The sequence below is a fragment of the Zosterops lateralis genome (genome assembly GCF_965231275.1).
Source record: "Zosterops lateralis genome assembly, chromosome: 3".
NCBI classification, from domain to species: domain Eukaryota; kingdom Metazoa; phylum Chordata; class Aves; order Passeriformes; family Zosteropidae; genus Zosterops; species Zosterops lateralis.
In genome coordinates, this window is record NC_139764.1 from 104,729,202 (window position 1) to 104,751,649 (window position 22,448).

At 38.0% G+C, this 22,448-nt stretch overlaps 1 protein-coding gene across 3 annotated transcripts in view; it reads right to left on the minus strand.

Annotated features, from left to right (window-relative positions):
• The window catches only part of LDAH (lipid droplet associated hydrolase), a 109,721-nt gene that overhangs the window by 74,138 nt on the left and 13,135 nt on the right, over nt 1–22,448 (minus strand). For all 3 annotated transcript variants that reach the window (XM_083856299.1, XM_083856301.1, XM_083856300.1), the window contains exon 3: nt 5,184–5,318. In XM_083856299.1, coding sequence (XP_083712425.1) covers nt 5,184–5,318 — 135 coding nt within the window. The remainder of the gene's footprint in view (nt 1–5,183; nt 5,319–22,448) is intronic.

Below are 22,448 nucleotides of genomic sequence, written 5' to 3' on the forward strand. Positions count from 1 at the left end.
GAAAGAAATAGAGAATGCAGAGAATGTATTTTTCATATAGCCATAAGAAATGTAAAGACAAAGTCTTATTCCTTGTAATGTCAGCAAAAATTAGTCACTACTCCATCAAACTCAGTGGGATATAGAGATATATTAAGTGGTACCAAAACAAGCTTAATAGTGTTTAAGTGATCCTTACAAATAAATACATGGCTGCTAAGGTATGATAATGTAAACACTTAAAATTGTTAACATTCTGAATGGCCAGAAAAGAAAACAACAGAGCAACTTAGAAATACTTCATATATGGCAAAATTTTATTTTTCTTAGTTTTGCTTTTGAATGGAACAAGACTTTTAAACACATGCTTAAAATTAAGCAGAACTGATAAAGTCAATGCCAAATGCCAAGATTTCACTCTAAGGATGTATTTGCATAATTATGGGCATGATTATGGGACCTCCATGAATAATTAACTGAATGTGGTTTAAAGGAAAGAAGTAAACGGAGTAGTGAAGCATCCCTAGGGCTGCTTACTTTTCACACATCTAGATTTCAAGCATTCCAGTGGGTTCATAACATGAAATGACCATTTGTTTCCTTAAAATAGACACTTAGCATTAAAGCCATACAGTAAAATTCAGATCTTACCAGGCTGAGGCAAAAACCTCAACATTTAAATGGCTCATAATAACTTTTACACATGCACACACGCTTCCTTCCTTCCTTAGGTTGCCTTTTCCAAGACAAGGAAGGAATAGGGTTTCTGGGCAACAGCAGTTGCTGGATCACAAGGGGCAGCAGGACTGCCCTGCAGTGAGCTGACAGTTCCTGTCCCATCCTGTGAAAACAACCAGCCCCTCTGTGCACACCCTGACCTGGGATCCCTCACTGCTGATAAACACCCTGCAAGGAGCTCCATGTGATTCATCAGTGCCAAGGCCAGCTCTGCAAACAGGAACCTTCCCCTCTCTATACATTAAAAAAACTACACTTGGTATGAAATAGTTGTGAAACCAGCATAATTCTACCAGGATGGCATGATTGAAACTTGGGGTTTTTTACTGTATCTACAGAGTGATGCCATTAGACTGGGACACATCGTATCATATAAATCTGCATTAAAGTTGAGCAGAATCTTAATGTGTTCTGGGCCATAAACATGCTTACAGAGTTCTCTGGGTCTGTAATAGAAATATAACTGACTAAACCTTAAAGGAACTTTTATATTGAAGATAATTCATCTTTCAATGACTCTCAGATATTTTAATTTATATGCCTAGAAAGCAGAAAAATGTTGTTGAAATAGAAATTAATGTGAATTAAATGTGTGCAACATGAATTAAATGTGTATATGCATAAGCTTAAAGAATGCATGTGAGATGCCAGCCCAGCTTCCTAATATGCAAGACATAAATGCTTTTTAAACACAGCTATCACTGGGTACCTCAGTGTGGCCACATATCTGCCATTATGACCAATCATTCAGGGCTGAAGCACAGATAAGGATTTGCTGGCCAAAAAACTTCTGAGTATGACAGAGATTAATTCTGAGGTGTTTTTGTACTGACCAAAGAAACTGCCAGTATCTCTGATCCACCTGATTTAGCAATGTAGATATTTTCCATCATCAGCAATTGCTAAAAAACATCTATTCTACTTAAAATAAATGAGTCGCAAGCCAGCAAAAACTTCCAAATGCACGCAGAGTCCCCGTGTCTGTGTAACTTCTGTCCCTGGAAATGTTTAGGGCTGAGCTGGATGAAGCTGTGAGCAACATGGTCTAGTGGAAGGTGTCTGTGTCCACAGCAGGGAGGTTGGAACTAAGTGATATATAAGGTTCCTTCCAACCCAGGCCATTCTATAATTCTGTGACACACAACAACAAGGACAAATCCCTATTTTTAGGAACCCAGTTCTTCAAACACCCAAATTCCATGACCTCCTCTTCACTGTTTGTAGCAGCGCAGACCACGATCCCACTCCCTGCCAGCACCACATGTTCCTGGTGGCACAACATCTCTAAGGGCCCTGCAGCAAATGCTTCCACAGAAGTGTTACTGGAAAAGTATTCTTAGTTACTATTCATTCCACTTAGCAAGTGGAAAGCAGAAAGAGTGCCAACTGCATCTGATCAGCCAGATCACAGTTTGGGAATCACTGTCCTAAATAACTTGTAACCCTTCTATTATAGAACACCGCAATTTGTCTTGTCCAGGCTACTATTTTAGGCTCATTCCTCCCAGCACAGCATTATCATGATGGGAAAAACTTATGGCTCATATCTGTTAATCATGCCCACACTTCTATCTGTCATTTGGTGGACAACTACCCAGCAATTAACAAGATTACTGACTTGCTGAAGTATAAATTCAACTTTACCCTAACAATTTCACTTATTTTTGCTGGATTTATATCACTTGAGCTAGAGGCAGCCTCTCACTCATAGCCAATTCTGCAGTTTCATTAGAAGCCAGAGGGCTGCAAAAGCAAACTCCATTCAGATGAATTGTAACAACAGCCAAGAAGCAATATATCAAATAAATTTAGGCTCCACACTACTTCCAAATTTTCCTGTAATGCTAGAATTTATTTTTTTTTATGCACAGCTTCATTTCAGTTCAAAACTTCACACTGATGGTACATTAACATTTCGGGTTCACATAATCAATGCTTTCACAGATAATTTATTATTCCTTCACCACTTCTCTGCTTTTCCCATACTGTTTCTTAGTATGTAATTCAGTTTCAAAATGGTCTAAAGGCCCTACTCCCCATGTGTAAAGAGAAAGCAATGCAAACACTCTTTTGATGGACTACAAATCAATCATAATCTATCAAACCAAGAACCACGCTAAGGCTAGTTTAGCAGATTTTAAGGACACACTATTATCTTCTACAGTCCATTGAACATAAAAGATCAAACTAGAAATTTGTTCTGTAAATTGGCTATTAGGAATGGCACTAAAATTTTCCTGTCATTCAGCAGGAAAAACATGCCTTGCTGACTGGACTGTGTATAGCTCAATATTCATCCACAGAGTTTATAAAATTCTAGAGATTTATCTTGAATATAATTTATTTGACCAAATATTGTATCATTAAGTAATTAATGCTAACTAGCTACTTATTAGGTATATGATATTTTAATACATCCATTGTGCCTCTTCAGTTGATTAAAATATGAATCATAGGATTCCATATTTCTGTAGCATTTGACAAACACAGTCTATTAGGACAAATAAAATAATAATTTAATTCTGATTTAATTTTTCTTTACTCTCAGTATTAATTTGCTACCAAAAGTAGTTTATTGGCAGCCCTAGGGACAAATAAAAACAAGCCTTCAATCTTCTTGAAGGACATGGAGGCGTTGGAGTGTGTCCAGAGAAAAGCAATGAGCTGGGGAAGGGTCAGGAGCACAAGTCTGATGAGGACCAGCTTAGGGAGCTGCGGGTGCTCAGCTTGGAAAACAGAAGTTTAGGGAGGACCTTACTGCTCTCTATAAATACTTGAAAAGAGGCTGTAGCCAGGCAGGGGTTGGTCTCTTCCAGGTAACAAGAGATACAACAAGGGAAAATGACCTCAAATTGTGCCAAGAAAGGTTCAGGTTGGACTCCAGGAAAAATTTCTTCATTGAGAGTGGCTAAGCATTGGAACAGGCTGCCCAGGGAAGTGGTGGAGTCACCATCCTTGGAAGTATTCAAAAAACAAGCAGGTATGGCACATGATATGGTTTAGTGGGTATGGTGGTATTTGGTTGCCTTAGACTTGATCTTGGTGATCTTTTACAAACGTAATGATTCCATGACTCAACACTTATTTCTGTCTGAGATGTTCTATTTCTTATTTCTCATCAAGCCACTGCAGATGCCCACAGAATTAAATCACTTTAATACACGGCTATGTGTGTACACCTGCTGTCTATGCATACGTTTTATGCTAATTTTAACCAAAATAAGAGAGAACTAGAAAACTGCTCTCCTTTTTGTAATTTTGCCTACACCTAAGGATTGATGTTTTCACATTCACAGGAGTATTCAAAACAAATGTTCTTTTAAAAGCTGAGGAGGAGGATAAGTACATTGAAATTGAGGCACAACTTTTTTGTTGTATTCACTGAGTAAAATTAAGTTTCAAATAGTTTTGCACAGTGGATTGATTGCTGGGAGCAGAGTTACAGCAGCGAAGTGTTCAATTAATGGTGTATGTCTCTGTGGAGCAGAGATTGCAGGAGCTCTCTGAATAGAAGGATATCATACAGAAGTAGAAATGAAGGGTATAGCTTTGTTCAGTTTCCAAATTGCTAAGTGATATCCCTCCAGTCAATTAGGAAGTAGCCTGTGATTGATGGTTGCTGTCGGAAAACTTGCTTTAGTCTTTATGAGACTTTCAAAATCTACTTGAACTAAATGTAATCAGGCCTATTATTCCTATGTAGTTTGCTACATTTTAGACTCCTTTACAGGCAGCATCCTTCCTAAGTCAAGTGCACAATTTAAATGCTTGCACACTCTAAATCAGCGGTCTCCAAAGTGGGGTGTTTGCACAGTGTGATACAGGAAGAAAATATCAAACCGCCTGATTTACTGCTACATCACTGCAGCTTGACCAAGTCCAGAGAACTTCCAATATTAATCAGCTTTCAGGACAGGATTCACTGCTGGTTCCCCTCCATCTAACAATGCTGGGAGCACCATCTCTAGCTGGAGATATGCATGTCAAAAGACTCTTAAGAGATACACAAGCAACCTCTCCTCCGCAAATATCTCATACCCCAGTCCCAAAAAGATGTACTTGCTTCCAGGAAATTCACTGATTTAGTACAGCTATTTTTAAATTCAGAGATAATTAAATCTCTCCTAATGTACTCAATCTCTGAATTGGACATTTAATTAAAAAATAGACTTTTCTAATCTACACTTCTCAACATAACAACATTCTAGACCTTCTTCACTGTAACGTGTCTCTAACGACTGCCAACAGTAAACTCTCTTATTCTCTTAATAGCATATTTGTCTGGCAAATCTAATTTACCTAAAATACTTCACTAACTTCTCATCTCATACAGCTGTGAAAATTGTTCTGTGGGAATACAATGGAGACATTTAACACTCATGTCAATCTGTTTTCAATAGGCACAAATTTCGCCATTGAAACCAGAAGGGTCCAAACAATTGTATGCACAAGTTACAGTATTGTACCTTCTATCATTTCCATCCCACTCGGAGGTTTACAGTGTCCAGCGTGGCTCACAACCCAGACAGGATACTGCTGGTTCAGTCCACAATAAAGGGCCTGTATAAAGGTCCTGTAATAACCTGCCAGTCCAGGGTTACCTGCCAAAAAACAAAACATACAAGCACAGTCAATATTAACCCTCCAACAGCAAGAAACCTGCTTCAAAACACACTAAACAGCATTACACAGCAATTTGTCAATTTATTTTCTCTAGTACATGTTCAGTTTTTATTTCCCCAATGACACAGGCTATGCTATTTAACTTGTTTAATTCCACTGACCAATGGCACTCATGGGAAACATTTTACAGAATTACTTTGAAATTGCAAAACCTAAAATTGAAGTCCAACACAAGTGAAAACATCTTCTTCAACCAGCTTGCTTATCTACCCCATCGAGTTACAGGAATATGAATTTAAAAAAATCACAAAGTCTACAGCATGTATCACCTGATCCAGATGTCTGCTCTCCAAATATCTGTGTTAACACTTCAAAATAGCTATGTGGCATTCTTACTACACAAAAAGGTTGTCCTGACCCTAAAAGAAAGGATGATTTTATTTTAAACACATTGGACCAAATAAAGCTTCTCCTGCTTGCAACTTCATTTTCTCTCTGTCCCTTACTACACCAGTGGAGAAACTCTTTCCTTTTCAACTCTTGTGCTCTAGAACCATGGGAGAATCTGTCCCCCCTCCTTGTGTCCCAGCAGCTTTTGAGGACTTCTCAGAAAAGGCTGGTGAATGGATATGGCTTGCCCTAGAAATTCAGACCACCCTGTTCTAAAATCCACTGCCAAACATGGAAAATATCAACAGTCATATACCACTGCTGAAGTGGAAATTGAAATGCTCTCTCAAAGATAAAAGCACATCTATGAAAGAGATCTCTGGACTGCCAAACAAAATGCTATACTCTGCTCCTCCTTTTTTTCTTTCCATCTTGGATACCATTAGTGATATAAACTGGAAAGGAAATCCATACGAAGATGAAGCAGAACTTTCCTAATGTCTATATGATCCATAAAAATTCCACACAGACATAAGAACATATAATTCATATTTATTTATTTATTGACTTTCCAGAGTAGTTACACTGATTTTTTTATTATCATTTAGACACCAGAAAAACTCATCATCATGGTTGGGATTGCTCAGTTTTGTGTCTTTCAACTCCCACATCAGGTAGTTCTTAGTTTGGATATCATCAACAGCAAAAGGCAGCAGAAGCAGTATTGTGTAAAAAGGCTGTCATTTTTTAAGACAAAGATATTCCAAAATAACACCAGTGTATTACAAAACAAAAAAGCCTTCATTCGGATTTTGTCAACTCCTCTATATCAGTCTGATTGTAGCAACAGAGGCTGAGCTGTATAAGTATGGATAGTGACAGAGAAGAATTAGAGCTATAATCAAATTAGTACCTGTGTAAATGGTGCATGGAAATAAAAACAAGAGTTATTCCACCTCTTCTCCTTCTGTAGTGGGTATTTTTGTATTTTCTTTTTTTACTTTCACCCTTTTGCTCTTCAGGCAGCACACAGTAAGTTCATTGCTCTCCCAAGAGGATCCCTGAGCCCAGAGCCACTGAGGCACCCACAGCCACCCGGAGCAGAGTCTCGTGTGCAGGAGGTGATAGCACAGCTCACCCTGGGATGATGCACGAGCACAGGAAGGGAGCCTTTCCCTCCAGGTAATGTATGTCACACACTTCACCCCTCACTTACATGTAATAAGTGTCTCTGAGGGGTTTTAAATCCCAATAAAACTAGTGATCTCAGAAAAACATTATTTTTACTGTACTACAGATGTGGGGGGAGGGGGGGGGAATCCCCAAACCCAAAACATCACTATCAGTTATTACATATTTCTAAGCATCTCTTTGTAAGCTTGCCATTAAAGGAAACTAAAGAAAGAAACTGTTGTTTTGTAAAAACTCCAGAACACAGGACTAAATTTGTGCAAAAAGATTTCCAGGAAAACAATTTAAAATTCACGAGGGTCACACATCCATACAATTGCATCAGGGTTTCATATATCAAAAATATATAACATAAAGGGCCCCAGAGACAATAAAACATAATCTTAACATCATCTGTCAAGTTCCTTGGATTGATGTTACACAGAGGAAATCTGTCTTTCAGCAAGGCTGAAGAAAAAAGTAGCAGCAATCCAAAATCAATTTTGTCTTTTGTAGTACAAATGATCATGATGTCTTGCATCATGTTTAATCCTGGAATGCAGTAACATCAGGAGTTTTGAGATCAAGGAATCACAAAATTCATCTCAATCACAGCATTTTTTCTTTACACTTTTCACTCCTTTAATAATGTAGAACAAGTGGGGGAGAAATGACAACACCTTAGACATTTTGGTGCTCTTTCCCATCATTAGCCAGGTGAACCTAAGACGCAAAATCCGCTCAGGATTTGGTCACCAGCTGAAGAACAGTCAGGTAAGAACTGGTTAAGAACAGTGAGGCTCTGCATTAAATATTATACAAAGCCTAAGAAGCTCTAACACTTCTTTCAGGGAAAGGGGGATTTTATTCTGTGATATATGTGGTGTGTATTTTAGGCAGGAAAAAGAGAAAATCCACAAATGCAAAAGAAACCTCACTTCCCCAGTCCTCATAAGCATCTGCTCATGGTAAGAGATATTCTGAGAGCTCTGAGCTGTTAGAACTGCTACTGGCATTTCAAAATTCCTTGAAGGGGTATGAATGAGAACTGCTGGCACACAGGGGAATGAAAATCAACAAAAATTTTAACAGCAAAAATTTCTACAAAGAAATCACCACGTGTAAAGCAGCTATAAATTTATTCTTTATTGAACTTGCAATTCAAATGGAGTTATTCCAGATTTATACTGACCTAAGTAAATGCAGATTAATAGTCCCTGCTCTGGAAAGCTGGCATCTACAATATTTATGAGTGAAGAATGTTTATCTCACATGTCTTCAAGGTAATTTTGTATGTTTTTAGTTGAGCTGCTATCTGTCAAAATACTTTATGGGGAGGAAACAGAAAAACCTGGACTGGTTAAATTTTTTTCATACAACAGAGTAATAGTAACACCTAATAGAAATAACTGGGACTTAGAAAGTACAGCAGTCTGTGATCAATAATGTTTTAGGCTGATCTTTGAAACTGAAATGTGTTCAATTAATTTATTTTATAGATAAAGAACTATCAGGTTAATCACAGAGCATCCAGGCAACACAGTGCTCAATTATGCTTTTTAAGGATTTCCCAGAACAGTAAACCAGAACTGCCTATGCTCTATCACTCAGCAACTAAGCATCAAAAAATGGAAACCATAAGTAAATGCAGTGTTAACCTCCATGATTTGAAGGTTACTCCAGTTATTTGAATACCACATCAATCCTTAGACACCTCAGGGCAGCTGAATCATTCATGTATGCCAACAAATCTCAAATTGCAGTCATCTGAACCATGAAGCACATCTTAAGCAGTTACTCTCAACTGTGCTTAATATTCAACAGCATTTATGTTGTTTCAGAAGTCTTTTAAACAATAGCTGTAAATGGTGACCATAACAGAAAAAGACACAAGACTGTAATACACTGTGGATTTGTCTGATTTGCAAAAGATTTCTAAGCATTTCATGGAAAGAGTGTGTCAAATGCACAATTTATACAGTGAATGAGAACACTTCATGTGATGTACCCATAAGGTGCAATAACCAAAGGACTCCTGCCACACTCCCTGTTTTATCCTGTAATGCATGACATTTCACCCAGCTATTCTATATTAAGCTCAAAGTCTTTCCATTTTTAATTTAAAGATGGGAATCCACTACTTCCTTTTCTGATCTGTTCCACCCACAGCTAACATAGAACGATACAGAACAACCTGGAGCGCAGATGTGGAACTTGGAGATATTTTAGGAGGTAAATATTCTCTGCTTCTATATACTGCAGATATAGGCTTCCAAGAACTAGAACTATTACTCTTTAGTCATCCATATAAGTAGAAATATGAACATTACTTATAAAAATGCATTTACCTACTTTTTACTTTCAAACACTATCCTGTTAATGCTTTTTCCCATCAAATCAAGACTTTAAATGTCATCTGCTTCCTCAGTAAGACACTTAAGCAGTGAAGAGAGAACAACGTGTGCAAACAGAATATTTACCCCAGGTTATCACTGCTAAAGAATAATCTTTATCTTGACTTCACATGATTTCCTCTACAATGCCATATACTTTCCTATAAAGTCAAGCTTGGCCTGCCTTAAAATGAAATACTAATGTTTGAGATGCCATACTTCCACAAGAGAAATTATTCAGATTTGATAAATTAAAATTTATATACAGTGCATCATCAGTGAAACTCAATCAGTTTAATTATAATGGAAAACAACAAACATATCACGCTCACTTAAAAAGTCACAGACCAGAGCCATTCCTCACAAACAATGACAGCTTTTATGGCTTACAAACTGTCAAGCATTTCGAATTCTTCAGCAACAGAACACATTCATGTCAAATGGAAACCATAATTAAGAGAACACTAGCACTAGATAATCCCATGCAAAAAATGTTCCAGGTTAGAAATGAAGATATTCAACAAAACATGAAAGAAGTCTTCTGTCCAGGAAAATGTAAGTCAAAAACATATACAGCTTGCTCAAAAGAAATTGAGACTAAAACATAAAAACTAGGTAATTTTTAGCAGTTCTGGAAGGGATAGCTGAATTGAGAGATTTATTTAAGCAGTAGATAGTAAAAGCCAAGAGTGGTGGGAGTGAATAAAAAATTGACATGTAACTAAGTCACCCCAAACAATGACAAGGTTTCTTACACCTTGCTTTGAAACAAGTGTTTGGGTTCCATGCACTGTCCTGTGAGACATTCCCCAGTGTCTCCAGTTGTGTCTCCAGGAGCCTGACCATCCGTGGGAGCAGTAGCTGGCACTGAGCCGTGGTGCTTTATGCACTTCTCCAGCAGTTGCTTTCTGCTTGCTTTGGGACCTCAGCAGGACTATAAAGAATAAAGGCATGAATACAAGGGAAGGGAAGAAGGAAAATACACAGCCAGCACTGCGTTTACAAAGAACTTTGAGGAACTGGAAAATATGCCAGCAATTACCCTAAGTGTAATTTTAGAAATAATCCACAGTTCCAGAATTAAATATATGTCACAGTATTTACATTATAGTCCCCTGCAAGAAAAAAACAAACACAGCTTCTAAAAAAAACAAAACAAAACAAAAAAAGGGCAGAAAAAAAAAGCAGCCATAAATCAAATTTGAAATCCAGGGGTGCACAGCAGGACACATAAAAATCATTTTTGTGGCAATGATTCTCACTGCCTCTTCACAGAGCTGCCAAAGATCCCAGCTCCAGCTCGAAGAGCCTCAGTGGCAAGTTCTCTGCTCAAGGAAACTTAATCTGCCTCTGGCATCTGACCAGCCACCATGGAAGAAGATGCAACTCCCCTATGTTAATGAATGGAAAGCAGCCCACGCAGATGTCAGAAGAATTTAAATGGTGCACGCAAAAAACACAATAATGTTCTCACACTTGGGAGAAAACTGCAGAATCTGACACCGTGGCTGGTGATCAGGCCTTAAAAGGCAACACACAGGTCTCTCTGACACGCAAGGTCAAGGGATTTCATACAAAACATGTCAAATAACATTTGAGTGGCCACCACAAACTCACGTCAATGAAGCTTTCACCTGTTTGCACATCTCAGGGACTGGCATTCTTCGTCCTGTATCCCTTTATAGTCCCAACTCTAGGGGAACAGCATCAGCCAAAGAGCAAAACATTACAAGGACATTACACAGAAACACATGTGAAAGCTCTGTTTGATCCTCTCTAACCCTGGAATCATGAATTTGGCTGGAAAGCACCTTAAGATTTTTGCTTGGGTTGTGAAAATAGGGAATCTCAGAAGGATTCAGCCAGGTGTCTGTAACACAGCTTATTAGAGAGGTTTTTCAAGAACACTTTACATTTTTTCCCTATACATACATACACTGTTATTAGTATGACACAGCTATAAAATTTACATGTAGGATTTTATAATACACATTCTTAGTATATATTTTGCAAAGCCAATAATCTTGTCTGTTGTTTTCTAATGCTGTTTCACCTTTAGGATAAATGTTGGTTTAATCACCTCTAAAGAAATCCCACAGACAGTTTGATAAACCTGAATTACCCCAACACAGCTGTTTTTGCCCAAGTGATAAGAGTGCCTGAAGTTTGTGAATTAAAATTACTGGCTAGAAATTGTGGCAGTATATGCCAGTTTTCCTATGGGAATAATTAACAGCATCTATCCACACAGATAAGATATGAAGTCTAAAATGCTGATTTCATCCACTGCAAACCTACTGGACTTTGTAATTAAGCAATATTGCAAGGGTTATAAAGTCCATAGATGTATTTCAGTAATTATTTCTGTCATAACCAAAAGAGGTACATAAATACAAAAGAAGCCTCGATTTTAATTTTTTTAACATGTTTGTAAACTAATGTTGCTTGGAATGGAGTTAAAACTGAGACATAAAACTGAAATAATTGAGTTACCAATGGACTAGCCAATTTTCCACACTTTTCAGTGGTAGAACTCAAGATTCCCTAGTGCTTACAACAATTAAATAATTGTTGTGCCATTTTCTCCATAGTAAATGAAAAAACATTTAGTTAGATCTCCTAGTACACATCTACACATACAGTCTCTTAAGCAGATGAGAACAGATATAACTACTTTTAACACTCCAGAGGTGGTTGATCTCATCCAATCCATCCTACAACCAATGCTGCCAGAGAGGCTACTGCAAGTTCCGTGCTGGGTCTAGAATTCCCAGTGGGAATTTTTCAGTCAGCTTTGTGGTCTGAAGCAGCATTGGACCAGAAGAAAATAAACCTCCAGAAATTAAGAGGGAGAACAAAGGAAGTGCATGAAGAGGAACATGAGACTTGATGTCAAATGGGTTCACAAGAAAGCCTATGAAACATCTGAATGACACAACCCTGATGAGAAAACAGCAGCAGGAAAAAGACAAAGACAGGAAAATAAGTAATTCAAACCCAAGATAACCACAAATTATTTTATGCAGATACACAGCTCTGAAAATATGATCACTTTTGAATAATATACAAGGAGAAAGCAAACAATACACTCAAAAGGCACCGGAAAGAATATTTTTGAATCTGTACCATATTTTCCTATGCTGTACCACTGGTAAGAATTAAAAAAAAAAAAAAAAAAAAAAAAGAAGAAAAAGCACAGGTTTGGGTGCTTTCAAGTTATTAGGTTTGACTATTGCTTGTTTTGCTTTATCAAGGTAGTAACAGACAGGAAATAAATAGCAACAGGGAACACCAAGACAGTTAATTTCAGATAAAAAGGCTGAAAATGTGTTTCTGCAACTTTTGCGTATTGAAACTTCAAAAACATCATATTTGAAACCAACAGTCTAAGCTGATTTTGTAAATGTATTTTGTATTTGCATCTGCCTTGAGTCTTCAGAAATGCAAGACAAAAGAACAGACTGTTCTGAACACGGATAAACAAAGATTTACCAGTTCACATCCTTGGGAAAGACTCTTCGCATTGACATCACTGTATTCCTGACTGAGGAAAAATGCCTTGCAGTTGGGGTATTAATACTGGTCCTAAGAAAGTGCTCCATGAAGACTTCAACTGAAGCACTTTCTTCAGGAAAATACAAAACACAACTCGCTTCACATACACATTTAATCACCCATTCAAGATCTATTGTGAAGAGTTTCTGCCTCCTAAGAGAAGGCTGTGATAATGGATATAAAATATCTAAAACTTAAAGATGGAAGGCAGTATTTATGTGTCACTATGTATTTACTTATTCTTATGAGAGATTTTTAATCTAACAAAGATTATCAAGGTTTTTTCAAAACTGGAAATCAGGACAATGATCAAATTCTTCCATCATGCCTGTAATAGGAAAACAAAAGCAAGAGTTATGACTAACTGAGTTTCTGGTCATACTGTTTCCCATAATCGAGATATTGAGCATAATGGGTCATATTTATTTCTATTATCGATTCAGTGATCCATAGGAGTTACTGTTGGGTAGAAATAAGGCCATGTGCTAATTAGAATCTGAAAGAGGATTTTTATTTTTCATTCTTTTCAGATACAACTAAGTCAAACTGTCAAATAACAAGGCAAATTCAAAGTAGCTCAAGTATTTCTGGTATCAGCCCCCAGAAAGTGCTTTTGTACTCTGCTGCTGTAATTTTAAATATTTTAAACATTTTATTTGTATGTGATGCACATGAAAACACTGGGTTTCTATCATAGGTAGGTCCTTCACTAAGTAGTTTCTTATTCCCTCCTGCCTCAGACATCCCAAGAGAAACAGATCCTTTTAAAAATTTTCAAATCAAGCAAAATATCCTAGAACACAACTTTTCCATAACTGCCCAACTCAAGCCAAGCCACTGCATGCTGCAGGAGAGGGACCACTTCCTCCCCTGATGCTGCTCACACAGCCAGGCAGGAAGGATCCATGCTGAAAATGCCTCATTAGTTGGGAGAGGACACCAAAAGATGACTGTGGATTGAGAAATTTCAGTAAGTCACTTCAATAAGTCACATCTGCCACCCAGATTTAGTGGAGGGAAACACTGTCAAGCACAGCTGGACGTTCAACCATCCTGTCATTACTCTGCCTTCTCAAACTTAACAAGCTCAACTCTGCCAAGCCCCCATCAGAGGTACTTCTGGAGCACTGGGAAGTTCAACAAAAATGGCATATTTCAAGCCTAGATCTGACATACAGGCTCCTCTCTGCATGAGGAAGTCTTTATTTTTAATGAAAGACTACTTTTTTTCTGTTCTTAAGACAATGGAAGCTCGTGGGCTGACCCAGTAAACAAAGCTCAACTGTCAGCATATTTTAAAATATTAGTCACAAACAAGTAGTCCATAAGCAGCAAAAATAATGGAGAACAGTGTCCTAAGAATTGAATTTTTCAATATATAATGTGGGATAGAACACAGACCTTTCCTTCAGGGGATACTCTGACAGCATGCATGTTTCTAGACAAGCTTTTATTTTGGTATTCTTTGGCATCCACTATGTCTTAGAAAAAACCTGGGGAAAATTCATCGACATATTCAGAGTTTTATGTGGATTGAAAACAAAAATAGGTACAGACAAATTAGTATTATCTGCTATAAATAATGTCCTCAGGAATTCAAACTATTTACCTCAGTAAGTAAAGGCAAGGGTCATTTGATATTTATTCACATTTTATAAGTAAGAAACAGACTAAATAATCAGTGGCTAATAATACTTTAATTTTCATGCACAAAGACCTCCAGCTTACAGTGCCTTACATGCATGACCACCTGAGGAAAAAAGGCTGATCTTGTAATTAAGTCATGAATACTTGTACCAGAGATAAAGAAATGGCTGGAAAAGCTGGGAGAAGTGGCTTTGGAAATATCAGGAAGATAATGGGTGCTTGTTTCTTGGTTTGTGTGTATGCTTTTGCTCCTGTTCAAAGTGCACATACACAAAATATGGTGACACATATCCCATGCAAGCATAAGAATAAAAACTGTTTTGCACTGTTTATGTCTCACTGAAATAGAAAACTGTGCTCTTACTTCCTTACCTGCTGATAAGACAACCAGTCACAGGGTAAGGGAAAAGCTTTTTATCTTACTCTGTGGACTTCTACCTGGATTGTTATGCTGCATAAACTTTTAACTCTACAGTGTAGTCTGTTCTCAGTGACGACTTTTGCATCCCACATACCAGTTACTGGAGAGTAGAAAAGTCTTTTTTTTTACTCAGAAAAAATTCATTGCAATGTAAAATACGAATTCGCCTCGTCAGAATCTGAGAACTCAGGGTCAAATGCAAAGAGCTGGCAGCTTCAGCTGGAGCTGCAGAGGAAACAAAAGCAGCAGCCTCAAGGGAGAGGCATTCTCAGTGAATCACTACCACCTGGAGAGGCTGGTGGGGCACCAGCTCCTGCCAAACAAGTCTCCAGACAGAGCATGTGAACTCATGTACGTGCTGAGTGCTGTGGACTGACACCATAATTTATCAACAGAAAGTTTTGTGGCAAATCCAGCTGAAGGAACTCCCACCTTCTCCCTTAACTATCATTCCCACCCTCCTACCATGGCTCACTAGCCCCTGAATTACACTGGCACAACTCTGTGGGGCCCTGCTGTGAACCCAAACAGGGAACTGTTCCAGCTGTAAAAAGACCCCAGAAATAAATGTATTTATTTAATTCACAGCACGATCCCTCAAAGTATTTTTCTGGCAGAACTGAGGGGTGGACTGGCACAGCATGGTGGGAAAAGGAATACTTTATGCCAGTATTGTTGACAAACATTTTGAATTGCGAAATAATGGCCTTAGGAAGTTTTCTAAGTGCTCCAAGCACTGATCTCTTGGATTTCCATTGTGTGGTGAGTCTAAACGAATACTCTACAGTTTCTAACTTCCACACCACTTTACACTCAGAAATATCTGCTTTATACCTAACTTCATGGTTCTAACAGCTGTGTGAAGGCAAGAGCTCTGTGAATGGCCCAGTCTCCTCACTTAGGTGTTACCTGATAACAAAAGCAGGCAATGGTAAAGACTTTCCAAAAAAACTCTGATTATGTTATGCTGATCACATAAGATCATAACAGAGAGAGGTGGAATAGAGGGAAAGGCACTCCTGAAAATTTTAGGAACACCAGGTAGTTTTCTGTGAGCCAATGTGATGAGCAGCCCAGCAGGCAAATACACTCAAAGATCAAGTGGTGGCTTCAGTCCCTATGCTGCAGGTGAGGCCATGAGAATAGAGCACAGCATTTCTCTTCCACTCTGCAGGAAAGGGCTGCAGATTCACAGCCATTCTCTCCACACAGTAAGGAAGAATGTTTTATAGTAAACAATCCAGTCAAGTATAGTATCTGCAGAACTAAGTTTAACTTCAAGCACTGCAAATATCGCAGAATGGATGAATGCTGCTGCTAAGATAAAATGTAAAAGAGAAATAATTCCTAAATAAATAAAGTATCTGTGCACACACAGAAAAATTTCTGCTCAGCTGTTTGGATATGAACAGCATATAATCAGGACACAAATCAGATGCAAAATTCAGCTTTTTTTTGGTTCCTGCTGATTAGCCACATGTGACTCAAGTGTGCCAGCTGGACTAGATGCCATTCTGAGCTCCATAACCCTCCACATGCCTCCTCAAAGAGAGCCAAGACTCCAATCAACCAAGATTTTAAAGCTGATTCCCTGGACCAGATGTGCCTTCACTTTTGAACATCTAAAATTTCCTTTTTCTCTGCTCCATTGCTTCAGCTGAGGATGGACAACAGAAGCACAGCTTTCCTTGGGATGGCATGATCAAAATCAGCAAAGGCAATAGGACTCATGAAACCTTGTATCTTATACTGGTAGAGGTAGGTGAATATAAACACACAAAGCACAATGTTAACATGATGGAAAACATCCACACAGGAAACAACCTGAACTATGTGACACAGGATTAAGAAAAGTAAAGTGTAAGTCAGTGTATGAACAGGGGACCGTTGTAGCTTTTTTCAATATAAGTACTAGTATAGTTACACTTTCCGAATTTCTCCTAAAATTCTCATTGCATGTAGAAGCATTACTTAATTCAGCCCCCAAAATCCAAAGTTAAACAAATGATTCCTTTAAAAAAGACCTGTGAAGAGTTATTTTCCTAAAGTCCTTTGTGTATTTAGTGCTGTATATTGGAAGGTGATACCTGCCCTGGCACAAGAATTTTTCAGTGAGCAAGAGTGGAGCTGCCCATGGAGCTGTTCAATGATTTAAACATTCCAGGAGAGGAATTATTTATTGTCTCACTCTATGTAGCTGTGCTTCTAGGTTAATTTATTTACTTGGTGTCAACTCATCGTAAGTGTATGCTAGCTTAGAAGCTTAGGCTACTGTATAATTATAAATACTGCAAATGTGAATGAAGATTTGTTTGATGCTTGGGATATAATTTATAAGGATGACTGGCCATCTACTGAGAAGCAACCCAGTGGAAAGGTGGGAACACATGCCCCAACACTCCCAATCTTTTATTCTCTGCTCTAATTTATTTGCTTTATCTCACTCCTCCTAATCCAAATAAAAGGCATTTGTATGACCCTCAACAACTGCCATAACTGGTTAATCATTGTCACATGGTCTTATAAAACTACTATTTTTTTCTTATAGAAATACAGTAGAGAATCACTCAATGCTTACCTCTCACGTTCAGAGGACAGCCTGAAGCCTGTAGTATGGTATATCTGATTATTGTAGCAATAACTTTGCCAAAACACACTATTTTTTTTGCTAATCTTTAGAACAGCTCCCTCTTCTGGCATACTCTGTTCATACTGTATTTAAGTAGCCTGCTTCATTCCTTACCAGTTTTTAATTCTATTTGGTTCCCAACACTTTAAAAACCCAGTTTCATTGTTAAGGCTCCCACTGTTCAGTACAGTTGTGAAGAAAAACTACAGCTTTTGAAAGGACAATTAATTCTTATCAAGTATTTATCTAAGATTGTCCATAGACTTCACTACCTTTTGAAAGTGTCCCAATATCAACCAAGACCAGAATGCACACATGGACTATGAGCCTGCATGGCCAGTTCAGGGGTCACATTTGCAAGATCACTGAATTTGGAAGTGATCACCTGAGATCTCTGAGCCCAGCCCCTCCCTGCTCATGCAGAGTCAGAGCAGGCTGCAAACACAGTCAAGTTTTAATTACCCCCATAGCTGGAGATTTCACATCTCAGGGCAACCTAACCCCTCAATAGGCAAAAATGCTCATAGTAGTGTCATCTCTACCTACTGGTTCTACAAACTACCCAGAAATTTATGCTCCTTCCTTCGGCATCTGAATTAGTTGTTTAGTATCAGACTGGATGAAACTGGGCCGGAAGAGTCCCTTTATGAAACAGGTGCCATGTCATGGACTCAGCCTGACCACCCCCCTGCCAAAAATCAACAAACCACCAAGCAAAAAGCAAGCAAACAAACAAACCCAAAACAAACTTCATAAGACTCTCATAATCCCACTGATAGTGACAAAACTGCAGAGATCACAAGGACAGAGTTTTTCCTGGATGATGATCTGGTACTGTTCTTTCAAAAAAAACAAACAACAAAACCAAAACCAAAACCAAACCAAACAAAACAAACAAACAAAAAACCAAAAAAAACCAAAAAAAAAAAAAAAAAAAAAAAAAAAAAAAAAAAAAAAAAAAACAAAACCAAAAAAAACCCCAACAATAAAACTAGAAAGAGGAAAAAACTGCCTAATGCATTCAGACAGAACAGGTTTGCAGCTTCATTCACAGAATTGGTACTGGAGCTCATTCAGTGACTTTAGGCACAAAACATACATGACCCAGAACTCAGAACGCCCCTTGCCCAGGAGGTAAGAAATCTGTTTTCCCCTTAATATGTCACTCCATTGCCAGCAACATTCCCTTTCCTCCAGCTCCATTTCAAAGGCAAATGGTGAACACTGCTGTGTCCTGGGGGAGGAGATCCTGGCTGCTGACTTGGAAAGTAGTGTCTGAGAAGATAAAGTACCTTCCCCAAGTAACTTTGGTCTTGACTCCAAAATCAGATTTTGCTTCACACAACCAGTTCTGATCATCCACATGATGTGCCAAGATTCCACACAGGATTCCAGATTACATCTTGGCTAAGGTTGTCAGAAGCTACACACTGCAAGCTCATCTGCTGACACTGAGAGTCCTTACTAGATCCAATTCAGTTGTCGCAGACCAAGTTGTAACAAGAAGATTTTGTACCAACAAGGGCATTTAGTCACATAGATTTTGTATAAATCAACGCCTGTTCAACCAAACTGAAGAGAATTAAACATGCCTTACACAGTTTGCTGAATGAGGAAATAGATTCTTTTACCCCTCGGTCTCAGTGGTGACAGTAGACCCTCTGAAGAACAATTCATTCCAGAAACTGCTGAGCAGAGTGAAAGATTAATAACTTTCAAAAAGCTGTTTTGGTAGGAGCCAAAGAACCAAAATACAAAGAAACTAAGCCTCAGGGCTATACAATTAGTTTTATTGCAAAGTATTATAACATAGTGATTCTTATTATAACTTTCCTTATGCAAGTGTTGAGGGTGATGACTGTTTAGTAAAACAGGAGGTGAAGACAAAAGCCAGCTAACAGAAAGCTTTCTGGAGTCCCTATATTACAGTCAAAAATGGCACTTTGGAGATTTTAAAACTAACAGGAACTCTCATCTCAAGAGAGAATATACGAAAGACTTGTCATAATCCAGGCAAATTGTTTGCAGTGTTTTCACTGCTGAAAAATAGTTCAGTAGTCTTCAAGTGAAACAATGTTGATGTAAGTACATGTAACTACTCCTAGGACAAGATGAGGATCCAAGTCTGCAATTTCTGTTGCACTTAAGCAATTCTTGATTCAGAGAATTAGCTCAAAAGAAAGATCTTCATAATTGAAGAAAGTGTTTCTTTAAGTCCTCATAGCCCTTAAACATCAACAAGTGACAGCATGAGTTGGTAAAACAATGAGATGATCCAAAAACCCAGCAGTGATCCAACTGCAAACAGGCAGATTAAGAAACTTGGCAAAGCATAGGGAGTACTCTGCATGCAGGCTAGAGAACCAGATTCTGAAATTATTTCTGTATATTAATGAATGAAACTTGGGTAACATGAATTACACCAAAAAAAAAAAAAAAAAAGTTATTTACATTATATATGCTTCCCAAGTACAAGATTGTAAATTGCAAAATTGCCCTGTTTACAGCATTGGTAACACAAATTAGGAAGCCTGGAACAAAGGTATCCCAATGTACTCCTGCAATGAAATGCAAGAAAAGCTTGGATGAAAAGCAAAATGTCATGAGCTAAGCAGCACAGTGGTTTTAAAATTTGTATTTATTTACAAGACTAAATGTTTCATAAATACACAGGCACAAATAGACAGATACTATTAAAACAGAAAAAAAAATCCATTACACTTCGTCGATTCTGGTTTTCAATGAACACAAGCAATGTTAAATATTGCTGTAGTAGATTTTGTACTTCACCGCTAATTTTACACTAAACAAATACTGTAAAAGTGAAAACGGTCCTTTAGGACACAAGGACACAAGAGGAAAACCAGTAATTCTTGTCCTTTCCATCACACCTACATTTCTAGAAAATCATGGACCTGATCCTTCAGCTGTACACATTTAATGTTATTTTCATGAGTAATCAATCAATTTTAATAGAAAAGAATTCATATTAAGAAAGTCAAATAAGTATATGAATATATTCTGGACTGAGGAAAAACTGGACCTTCTATATAGTAATTACTTTATTAAACACATTATTAAACACTCCTATTCAGAGGTTTAGTGGACAGAAAAAAAATTCATGAAACAAAGAAGTGTGTATTAAACATTTCAACTAATACAGTAAAGCTTTATTAAAATTGTAAGTTCACACACACTGCCCCTAATATAAAAACATTAGCTTGCAGTTAAATGAGATTAAACTCTGCCATATGTTCTGTTTTTCAGCTGCTTCAAGCACAGTGAACTATCAGTTCTCTGGAGGCAGAATCCTGCCTCATTTCAAGTCAATGGGAATTTTGCCATTGATTTCAGAGTAGAAGAAGGTTTTGGAGTTTTTTTTTGTTTTGTTTTGTTTTTGGTGGTTTTTTTTAAGTGGGGAGAGGGAAAAGGCTAAGTTGGACCAGAGAGGAATCCCTCATTTTGAAGTAACATGATTAAAACACAAAATGAAAATAAATATACAGGATTTATTCTCAAATCTCATGCAACAATTTGCAGCAGAAGCTGAGAATTTTGTCATCTTTCTCAATATCCACCCACCCAAACTCTGTTTGGTTTGACTACATGTTAACAAAATCATATGCCTGAATGCCATTAGGATTGGAAAAGCTTGTACCAGAGCAGTTTATTACACAGAACAGAGTAACACATGCAGCAGGACTAACCATCCTCAGTTCAGATCACTCAACACTTGGCTGTGCATACTCTCTTTTTTGAAGCCAGAGCTGCCTTTGTCTGGCTATTGCTTTCCTTGACTTTTGTACCAAGCTGTCCTTTTGCCCCGCTTTCCCTCATTCCATAAAGAACCAGGAATACATGCCTTTCAAGTGTGAAAATTGCTGGACTCCAGAAGGGCTCCACATTTCATACTCAGGAAATCAGAAAAGCACAAGAGGAATGTAATCCTGACTGTTTGGGTACATGAAGATGTTGCCAGATGATCCAAATGTCTGAATCTCTCCTAAGTGTTTTTTGCACTGGCAGATAACCCTTCCCTTGAAGGCTAAAATGAGGCATTTAACAGTAGCAAAAACACCCCACCATTTGTTTTATGAGACCCAAAACTGCACTTTGTTATGTCAGGTCCCACTAAGCTCCTTGCCAGCCACAGCAAGGAGCTTGGGTAACTTAATTCACTACTGAATTTGGGCACCTAAAGTGAAGATAGCATCATAGTGGTTGCTGAGGTTTTAAATTGTTTTCATGGTCAGAGAACTTCCAACTTGTTACCAACATAATTCTGAAATAAGAGCAAAACCATAAATCAGCTGCTTGCAAAAGCCTGAATTACATGACAGAAGCACAGTGACTATTTCACTGATGTCTATTTCTGAACATTTATCTAGTTAAGATGTTATTAGGGAGTCTTCACAGAACTGTTCTGCAGGAAATCAGCTCCATGTAACCCTGCCACTACATTTTCTTGCATTAAAAGTTTCCTATGATGAATATGGAGACTATATTCATGTATGTGACTCAGTACATTTTGAACAGAATAACTTACACACCTTGTAGAGGTATCGTGCCTTGGATGCTAATGTTTGACTTTTGTGCTCTTCCCCTACATATCTTTCTACTGATATAATCTAGCTTTATACATTTATCCTTGTTACAGCCTCTCCTATCACCCCAAGCAAAAGGTATCAGTCTAAAGACAGGTGAAAGCTCCAGAACATGTGGGAAAAAAAAACAACTAAACCTAGCTGTTCAGTTAAACCTTCCACAAATGCCTTAACTGAGAGAAAGCAGCAATTGAAAAGCATGAAATTAGGCTTGTACCTCCAGAGAGGCACTAAAGAGACACTGGAGAGTGTATTTGGTTTAAAAGGTTATTCCCCACAACACAGAACAAGATGCACTT